The sequence below is a fragment of the Neovison vison genome, chromosome 1 (assembly GCF_020171115.1).
Source record: "Neovison vison isolate M4711 chromosome 1, ASM_NN_V1, whole genome shotgun sequence".
Taxonomy (NCBI): Eukaryota; Metazoa; Chordata; class Mammalia; order Carnivora; family Mustelidae; genus Neogale; species Neogale vison.
The window spans coordinates 276,772,991-276,783,902 of record NC_058091.1 but is presented as its reverse complement, the minus strand read 5'-3'; the positions used below and the strand labels follow the sequence as shown (position 1 = coordinate 276,783,902).

Here is a 10,912-nt window from a genome sequence, read left to right as displayed (position 1 = left end):
GGAAGAATAAAGGGAAGGATATCAAGAAAGTACGGCCATATCAAGAAGTTAAATATAAACGTCAAACTATGGGACTCAGGTTGAGAAGAAAAGGCAAAACAGCAAAAGGTGTGCTAACTACTTGAGAGAGTTTAAGGTTTATGTATAGAAACTTTCCAGTTAATGGCACATTTTTAAGCTTTCCTATGCTGAAGTAGAGGGACAAGTGGAGAAACTGGGAGGCTTGAGTCCTGCAAAGATTACTGGTTATGGTACCCTCGTTTCCCAGGCTAATGTGAGAAATCATGTCCTAGAAAGATAAAACTGGTAAACCTCCTGAGAAGCAGAATGGACTAAGGGACCTCAGGAGGCGGAAGAGACCAGAACAATGAATTAGCCTTGAAGTAGGCAAGAAAGTCCACCAGATCATCTGGAATGTGGTAGGCAATTAACCCTTGCACATATGGTCATATGGTCAAGCCTTTGCAAATATGGTCCTTCTTGTTCTCATGATTCACAATCAGAAACCACAAGGTTGGAACCTTAAGATCTGTCCCTGCCTGCTGGAACAGGAAACACCAGAGGAGGTGGTTCAAGAGAGGGATCAAAGTAGGAAAGAGCGGTTAGATTAATTTCATGCCAAGTAAGTGGTTACTCAACTGAGCTAGGAGGCTGTTCCCTGTGTTCAGCATGCCCCTGGCCACAGATTCACAGAACAGCAACTATACTCCAGGCTAGCTCTGACCTCAGGGTGACTAGAGCAGGCTCACATTCTGCAGCAACTCACTCAGGTAATATTTCTTCATCTCCTCCATCCTTAGTTCACATTGGTGGTAGGATATCTGCATTTCTTCACTGTCAGTAGGTTTTCCCATGTGTTTATTCTCTTCCAGTATCCTCCTTTTGCTTCCTCTGCACATGAAGGTAGGGGAAAATTCACTAGCAGCTAATAGGGTTCTCCTTCATTTCTCTGCATGCCCCCCCCACCAGCTACAATCTGGAGAAGAGACAGAATGGACAGAGTAGGACAGGAGGAAGTTGAGGAAATGACTTGGAAAAACATCTTCTCTCTGGGCCTAAGTATTTCTGTCCCTGCAAGAGAAGAGTTTGGTTAAATAAACTGACAATTTAATATAGATAAACTCTTTACTTAAATAGTATCAGTTGACCATCTCAATATGCTTTGAAGTTCATATTTTTTCTAAGACACTTCTAGGAGATGTTGAAGCTAGAATTTGAACTTGGATTTCTCTGATGTATATATATATATATGCATATATATGCATATATATATATATACACCTATATAAGAATCATAAAAAATTATATTTAGATCTAAATATGTATCCTGATTCTTGCTTCAGGGAAGGTATACATAATTTTTATGATCCAAGGCCAACAATTCTATTCATTTTTTGTATTTGAGCATGTGTAAGTGGTCTGCAAGAAGACACCCAGCTAGGAAATGAAGGACTGAAGAAACTGGTCTATCCCAGGAAATCAAAGGACTCACATTATAAAATGACTTGTCCCTGATAATTCAGGACAGTCCTCAGTTCACACATGTTTATTCAAAATTTTTTATAAATAAGTAGACTGTTTCATATGAACACTCCAGTGTAGTTGGTAGATTATAGGGTGAACTTATGTAAAAGGAACATGCCTGGGCCAGCCCTGATGAGAGCCCTGAGCCCATTTCCTCTCCCAGCCGGGACTGGGATTACACATGGCTTCTGGGAGGGGAAAAAAAAAAGATTAGTGGTTTACTTTCTCTCTTTGGAGCAGAAGGGCCCTCAGGTCTGAATCAGGCCAGTGGATCAGTGGATCCTGATCAGTGGATCAGGCCAGTGGAGACCATCATGGTCAAATTTATAGGAATGCAACACCTCAGCGTAGTAGGTTCTCTCATGTTTGGAAATCCACCTGTGCAAGATGTTAGGAACAAACTCTCTCAAGCCTTTTCCCAGGTCTCACCAGAGCAGGACATTGGATGAGATCAAAATGGCTGCTTTTTCCTACACGACCATATTTTTCCTGGTTTCCTCCACTTTGGCACATACTGGTTTTTCAGGTAAGCAAACTTACAAGTCTTGGGAGAGAAACAAGTGATATTCTTTAAGTTGTAGAAAAGAAAAATTGCCATGTGTGACCAAGTGGGGAATGTTAGGCTGGACCATGCAAAGTGGGCATCAACTGGGTATCCCTGTTAGGGAAGGGAGTTACTGTGGAAAACCCTCCAAAATTTGAAAATGAAATAACATGTTTCTACATAATGCATGGGTCAAGAAAAATTCAAAAGGCAATTCAAAATTATTTTGAACACAAGGAAAATAAAACAAAATGAGCAAAAGTTTAGGTTCAGAGAAGTGTCATTGCCTCCATACCCCTTTTCCCTTTCATTCCAACCCCACAGCCGTCTTCACAGAACCAACCTCTTTGATCTCTGTCTTTACTGTGTTAAATAGAAACATATGTGTGCACATTGTGTCATTCTCCTACTTTCTTATATAAAAGATAGCATATTACAGATACCTGTTTGCAACTTGCTTTTCTCAATATACAAATATCCTGTAAATCAGTACATATCAATTCACAGGGAGCTTCCTCATTCTTTTATCCAATGATACAGAACTTCCTTGGGTGGGTATACTAAAGTTTAATCTATCAGTTTTCTACATATGGGCATTTAGTGTTTTCCAATATTTTGCAATTACAAACTATGCTGCAATAATCTTATATTTATGTATTTTGTATTGTTCGAAGTGTATCTTTAGTGTAAATTCCTTAAACTAAAAGATATATGATAGACTGGAAGAAAATATCTATAACACATATCACAGATAAAGGACTAATATATCTAATACCCAAGAATACTTAAAACTGAGAAAAAAAAATAGGGTGGGAGGTTGGGGTACCAGGTGGTGGGTATTATAGAGGGCACAGCTTGCATGGAGCACTGGGTGTGGTGAAAAAATAATGAATACTGTTTTTCTGAAAATAAATAAATTGGAAAAAAATTAAAAAAAAAACTGAGAAAAAAAAAATAAAACCAATTGTCAAATGAGTAATATGCTTACATATACAATTCACACACACATACACATACCCCCAAAATACAGAAATGGCTCTTAAATCTGTATAAGATATTCAACTTCATTATAAAAAAAATGCTAATCAAAACCATGCTCAAGCACCTCACCTACTAGATAGCCTTTCCTATACTAAGATTAAAAAGAAATTCAGTTGATCTTTGCATGGTCTCATTTCTTAGGTTCAGATGTATTTGAGGTTTATTTTTATATATGGTATGCAGTATATATTTTTACTTTATTTCATTTCTACTACATGGATGCCTTTATTTTTCTTTTTTATTACTATATCTAGCCACTTTTGTGATTAAAAGATTCTGGGTTTTTTTTTTAATTAGAAAGAAGTATTCTTTTTTAAAAAATTTTTAGAAAGATTATATATGCAATTGGCATAGTCTATTCCTGGAAAGGTTGGTAGGCTTCTTCTTTCCTCTGGGAAAAATTTTAAAATATAATTCAAGTTTCTCTTTGAACTTTGGAAAGTCTAACTTTTGGAAAGCTAGAATTTTCTAGACTATTTAAAAATCATATTACAGTGAGAGATAAGGAAGAGCAGGACGATAATAAGTCTTTTCTTATTTCCCTCTCCCACAGCCAGCTGGCCACCCTCTATCCCCAGGCAACACCAGCATCCTCACACAAACTAGTTTGCCAAAATCAGTCAGTCTCTCCAGAGCCAAGGAGCCCTTAAAGTTTCTGATCATCACCTTACTATCCTCTTTAGTTTGGCATCTTGGTAGGAATAAGCCCAGTATTTTATTTATCATAACATATTTAATTAAAAAAACTTCAAAGTACATACACTCATCCCAATGCAATGAAGAGGAAACTATAAAGCCAACAAAAATCAGGTAACTTGGGCGCCTGGGTGGCTCAGTGGGTTAAGCCTCTGCCTTCGGCTCAGGTCATGATCTCAGGGTCCTGGGATCGAGTCCCGCATCGGGCTCTCTGCTCAGCGGGGAGCCTGCTTCCTCCACTCTCTCTGTCTGCCTGCCTCTCTGCCTACTTGTGATCTCTCTCTGTCAAATAAATAAATAAAATCTTTAAAAAAAAAAATCAGGTAACTTAATGAAAATAACATAGTCTGCAAGTTACACCTACAACCTCAACTGGTTTTTACTCTTTCCTCAGTGACATAGAAAATTTATAAAGTCAGGACTGTGAAAATGAAGGAAAGAAAGAATAAATGAATAAGCTAGTTAACAAAAGAACACCACCCACAAATTCTGTTGCTATAAATTATTTTGTATACTTTTGTGCAAAGGAGTAATTACTTTTTTTTTTATTCAGCTAGTAACTTCAGTGGGTGAAATCAAACCCCATGAAGAACGATTTTCTTTTAACCTATTGTGTATGTACTTTGTCTGCAGCATTCTTCAAGCCACGTGATATAAATAAATGGCCTAAGGTAAATTTAAATTTCTCAGTGAATTGTGATGCTAATCTGATCACTCTCTTGATATGAGAGACCTAAAACTTCACAGGGTAAGTAGAACAAAAGTTTTCCATGTGACCTTGGGCATGTATAACCTTTTCAGACTTACATTTAATCTAATGTAGCACAAACATCATAACAGTAAAATGCATCTCCGAGCATTAAATGAAATGACACCTGTCCATTGCTCAAGGTCATAAAGTTAAACCATGGTAAATACAGGATTTATTCCCAGCCTCAATACAGAACCCTCACTCTCAACAATTATATTGGAGCTCCTTCCCCTAGAATTTCACAAATACATACATATCTTTACTCACAAACTTCTTAGAATGAATTCATGGCATTGGGATTCCAAGTTTAAGTGGAAACTTTACAAAGGGGATTTAAGTGGGGATTTTATAATGCTTATGACTTTAGGAGATGAATGCGTCACCGCATTTTCTGACACTGCAGTCAGCAAAAAACCTGCCTGACCAAAGCCCAGAAGAAAATGTTGAAAAAGATCAATGAATAGATATATTTGATATTATTTCTAGGGGGGAGGAACTGACAGGCCAGGAATAGATGGAAGAAAATCTATCGACTGTTATTCATATGACATTTTTTTGATATTTGCAGCCCCCATGTAAAATGTACTACCCACTGGATCCTTCTTATACATCAGAGTGTCCAGATGTGATATCGTATGTTTGTGCTACAAATGGCCACACTTACAAGAATGAGTGTTTTTTTTGTGTTGATCAGTGGTAAGTTCAAAATAAAATACCATTTTTTTTCTTTGTTTTTCCTCACAGGAATATCAAATATATGTGCTGCCGAAGCGAGCACATGGAATATCAAATAATCTTAGCCAAGGAACTGGATTTACTGATGGATGGGATATTTATTTTAAATAACCTCTATTGTTCATAAAAGATTGAGAACATACTATGTATAAAGAGAAAAGTCTTTCTGAAAATTTCAGTTAACATTCAAAGTTGACTTATTTAAAAAAAAGAAAGAAAAGCTTAAGTGGTGTTTTGGCAGAACTGAACAAAGATCATATTAATAGATATCTATAGATTATACCCAAATGATGAATAGAAATCCATTTTTTCAAATCACTCAAAAACTTATAAGAAATAACATTGACATGCCTCTGAATAGTGCCCATAAATATTGCTTGGTAGACATAAATAGATATAGATAACAACACAGACATAGGTAAAGACATAGATAAAGGTATAAATATACATCTAAATAATAAAATGGTTATGTGGGCATACATAGATAAAAATGACTGTTGAATTATATATTCCTTTGCCTTTCAAGTAAGTTCAATAGTAAAATTAGATAAAAAATTAATAATATTCCTCATAATAAATTTTAACTCCATTTGAAGTTGTTTTTGAAAACCAATTTATGTCTTGTTAGTAACTCTTCCATGACCTGTTTGATCTTCTGTATTAAAATCCCCAAGACTATCCTCAGGTTGGATGATTTGCTAGTAGGACACATAGACCTTAGAAAAGCTATTATATATATGGCAGCAGTTTATTATGATGAAAGGATATAAGTAAAATCAACAAAGGCAGAAAGCTCACAGGGTGGAGTCCAGGAGAGAGCAATCACAAGCTTCCAGTTGACCTTTCCCAGTGGACTCACACAGACAGTATTTAATTCTCCCATCTATGATGTGTGACAACACATATGAAGTTTTGCCAACTTGGGAAGCTCACCAACACCTTGGTACCCAGCCCTTTCATTAGAAGCCAATCACCTAATCTTGTGGCACCTGAATGACTGACAACTACTGTTTCCAGCCACCCTGAATTCCCAGAGGTCAAATTGACACAAAGCAACTCATGACCACAGGGAATAACAACAGACATTCACTTGATCATAAACTATATGGTATGGCCTATGACCTCAGGTTATAAAATCACTCTTATCAGGAGGGATATTCCAAGGGCTCATGGTTACTTCCCAGGAGCTAATTTGAACTTCCCAAGTCTGTTGAACTAACTTTTTAGTGCATATCTTCCTTTGAAAAGAATTTTTATGGGCTTCCAGTGTCATGTTTCCAACCCATGAGGTTGTTATTGCTAAGCGCTGAAGGAAATGGGGTGTAGAAGCTAGTCCAATAAAGGAAATATGTGCTCATCTTCAGAGCAAGTGCTAGACGCAAAGGATGATTTAAATGTCATTTAAAGGAAAAGAATGGGAACTGAAAAAAATGGAGAATAACCATGTATCTACCATCACAAAGCAAGATGAACGAGAATTCATGAATGTTACCAGACTATGTGGAATAATTAAGTTACATTAGCATTTCTTCCTAATAGCTGCTGTCACTTTCTTAGGCATGAGCTAATTAGGCAAGACACTTGGAAGTGCTTTCTTAGCTTCCAAAAGAAAGCTGGAATAGCCATACTTAGAGAAAAATCTGATTTTAAACCAAAGACTGTAACAAGAGGTGAAGAAGGGAATTATATCATAGTAAAAGGGTCTATCCAACAAGATCTAACAGTTGTAAATATTTATTCCCCCATTTTGGGAGCACCCAAATATATTAAACAATAATGAACATAAAGAAACTCATTGATAACAATACAATAATAGTAGGGGACTTTAACATCCCACTTACATCAATATACAGATCATCTAAGCAGAAAATCGACAGAAAAACAATGACACATTGTTTTGAATGACACACTGGACAAGATCGACTTAATAGTTATATTCAAAACATTTCATCCTAAAACAGCAGAATACATATTGTCTTCACATGCACATGGAACAATCTCCAGGATAGATCACATACTGAGTCACAAATCAGGCCTCAACAAGTATAAAAAGATTGAGATCATACCATGCCTATTTTCTGACCACATGCTATGAAACTTGAAAGTCAACCAAGAGAAAAAAATTTGGAGAGACCACACATACATTGAGGTTAAAGAATATCCTACTAAGGAATGAATGGATTAACCAGGAAATTAAGGAAGAAATTTTAAAAAATACATGGAAATAAATGAAAATGACAACATGATGGTCCAAAACCTTTGGGGGTGCAGTAAGAGCAGTTCTATAAGGGAAGTTTGTAGCAATACAGGCCTACCTCAAGAGGTAAGAAAAGTCTCAAACATACAAATTTAACATTATACCTAAAATATCTAGAAAAAGAACAAAAAATGAAGTCTAAAGGCAGCAGAAGGGAAATAATAAAGATTAGAGCAGAAATAAATGATATAGAAACAAACAAGCGAACAAAAATCAACAGTTCAAGAGATCAATGAAACCAGGAGCTGGTTCTTTGAAAGAATTAATGCAATTGATAACCCCCTAGCCAGACTTATCAAAAAGAAAAGAGAAAGGACCCGAATAAATAAAATCATGAATGAGAGAAGAGATCACAACCAACACCACAAAATTATGAATAATTATAAGAGAATACTATGGAAAATTATATACCAGCAAACTGAAAAATCTGGAAGAAATGGATAAATTCTTAGAAACATATAAACTACCAAAACTGAAACAGAAAGTAGTATAAAACTTGAACAGACAGATAACCAGCAAAGAAATTGAATCAATAATCAAAAATCTCCCAGCAAACAAAAGTCCAGGACCAGGTGGCTTCACAGACAAATTCTGTCAAACTTTTAAAGAAGAGTTAATACCTAGTCTTCTCAAACTGTTCCAAAAAATAAAAATGGAAGGAAAACTTCTAAATTCATTCTATGAGGCCAGCTTTACCTTGATTCCAAAACCAAAGACCCCACTAAGAAAGAAAATTACAGGCCAATATCCCTGATGAACATGGATGCAAACATTCTCAATTAAATACTAGCAAATCAAATCAAACAGTACATTAAAACAATCATTCATCATGATCAAGTGGGATTTATTCCGGGGCTGCAAGAGTGGCTTAATATTTATAAATCAATCGACCTGATATACCGCATTAAAAAAACAAAGAACAAAAATCAAATGATCCTGTCAATAGATGCAGAAAAAACATTTGACAAAGTACAGCATCCATTCTTGAAAAAAACCCTCAACAAAGTAGGGACAGAGGGAACATACCTCAACATCATAAAGGCCATATATGAAAGACCCACAGCTAATATTATACTCAATGAGGAAAAACTGAGAGCTTTTCCTCTCTGGTCAGGAAATAGACAGGGGTGTCCACTCTCACCATTGTTATTTAACATAGTACTGGAAGTTCTAGCCTCAACTCTCAGACAACAAAAAGAAATAAAAGGCATCCAAATCAGCAAGGAAGAAGTAAAAATTTCACTATTCACAGACAACATGATGCTCTATGTAGAAAACCCAAAAGACTCCACCAAAAAATTGCTAGAACTGATACACAATTTTGGCAAAGTAACAAGATATACAATCAATGTAAAGAAATTTGTTGTATTTCTATACACCAATGATAAAGAAACAGAAAGAGAAAGGAGGGAATCAATCTCATTTATAACTGCACCAAAAACCATAAGATAAATATATAGGAATAAACCTAACTGAAGAGGTAAAAGATCTGTACTTTGAAAATTAGAACACTTATGAAAGAAACTGAAAAGGACACAAAGAAATGGAAAAATATTCCATGTTCATGGATTGGAAGAACAAATATTGTTACAATGTCTATACTACCCAAAGGAGTCTACATATTTAATGCAATCCCTATCAAAATACCACCAGCATTTTTCATGGAACAAAAAAAAAAAATCCTAAAATTTGTATGAAACCACAAAAGACCCCAAATAGCCAAAGCAATCTTGAAAAAGCAAAGCAAAACTGGAAGCATCACAAGTCCAAACTTCAAGCTGTATTACAAATATGTAGTGATCAAGACAGTATGGTACTGGCACAAAAACAGACACATAGATCAATGGAACAGAACGGAAAACCCAAAAATGGACCCTCAAATCTATGGTCATCCAATCTTCAACAAAGCAGGAAAGAACACCCACTGGAAAAAAGACAGTCTCTTCAACAAAAAGGTGTTAGGAAAATTGGACAGCCACATGCAGAAGAATGAAACTGGACCACTTTCTCATATCATACACAAAAGTAAATTTCTTAGGGATGAAAAACCTAAATATGAGATAGGAATCCAACAAAGTCCAAGAGGATAGCACAGGCAGAAACCTCTTTGACTTCAGTTGTAGCAATTTCTTACTAGATACATCACCACAAACAAGAGAAACAAAAGCAAAAATGAACTACTGGGACTTCATCAAGATAAAAATCTGCACAGTGAAAGAAAAAAATCAGCAAAACTAAAAGGCAACCTTGAGAATGGGAGAAGGTATTTGTAAATGGAACATCTAATAAAGGATTGGTATCCAAAATCTATAAAGAACTTATCAAACTCAATATCCACCCCCTGCAAAAAACAAATAGTCCACTTAAGAAATGGGCAGAAGACAGGAACAGACATTTCTCCAAAAAAGACATGCAGATGGCTGACACACAAAAAGATACTCAATCTCACTCATCATGAGGGAAATACAAATGAAAACCATGATGAGATATCATCTCACACCTGTCAGGATGGCTAAAATTAACAACACAAGAAACAGCAAGTGTTGGTGAGGATGTGGAGAAAGGGGAACACTCTTGCACTTTTTCAAGTTTTAAATAAAACTTGAAACTAGACAAAAGAACTTTAAAACTAAAGTTTTAAATAAAAACTTGAAACTAGACAAAAGAAAACAGAAGAGTGCAAGTCTTGGCTAGAATTGATACACAGTCATAGCTGCTATCCTTAAAAGAATCCCTCAAGCCTACTCAGTGTAGGACTCTCATAATAACTACCAAGAAAATAGAGTGAAAAATATCCCAGGTGCTTCAGAAGTTTTTGATCTCATTTGGCAAAAAGAATACAGGCCTAAGAAAAGTATGATAATAGAAAGTATGATAATAGAAAACAACACTGGTTTTGTTCAACCAAACAACATTTTAGTAAGTCTTGAAATGGTTGACAGCATTTCAAAAATCAGATTTTAACCAAAATATAGATCTCCAATTTATTTTGAAAAATTAAAGTTGTGCTAATAGGAAGTTAGGATTTCACATGGGGAAAAAAAAAAAAAAAAAAGTAGCAACAGCTGCCTAGTAGCCGCTGCCCATCTAAATGGAGTTCAGGCATTTCAGACAGTCCCACCTCTCTTCTGTGGTGAAGGTGACCCCCTCCACTTATTTATATTACCAGCTTGGCTCCTACAAGTTAACATGTTTGCAATCCCTTACCCAAGTGAGTTGATCAGATATACATCAACGGCCAGCCTGAGATGGGGGTCAGGGTGGGGAGTCTCTTGAAAGAAGCTAAGTTTCAAGGATTCTTTTAAAAATGCAAGAGAAAATAGAATGGGAAATTTTACAGGGCTCTCTGCTTTGGAAAACATCT

General features: G+C 35.9%; 1 protein-coding gene across 1 annotated transcript; it reads left to right on the top strand.

The window, feature by feature from the left end:
• The first annotated feature begins 1,980 nt into the window (after positions 1-1,980).
• On the top strand, positions 1,981-5,256 carry SPINK13 (serine peptidase inhibitor Kazal type 13). The gene is made up of 3 exons (XM_044230095.1): positions 1,981-2,050; positions 4,439-4,476; positions 5,125-5,256. The coding sequence occupies exons 1-3, from the start codon at positions 1,981-1,983 to the stop codon at positions 5,254-5,256; spliced, it is 240 nt and encodes a 79-aa protein (XP_044086030.1).
• The last annotated feature ends 5,656 nt before the right edge of the window (positions 5,257-10,912 follow it).

What these genes read in the sequence shown, in the direction of transcription:
- SPINK13 (XM_044230095.1), top strand. Translation starts at nt 1,981, where the DNA reads ATGGCTGCTTTTTCCTACACGACCATATTTTTCCTGGTTTCCTCCACT. An exon ending in GGCACATACTGGTTTTTCAG is followed by an intron (nt 2,051 to 4,438) that starts GTAAGCAAACTT and finishes CTTTGTCTGCAG; the next exon opens with CATTCTTCAAGCCACGTGAT. An exon ending in ATATAAATAAATGGCCTAAG is followed by an intron (nt 4,477 to 5,124) that starts GTAAATTTAAAT and finishes TGATATTTGCAG; the next exon opens with CCCCCATGTAAAATGTACTA.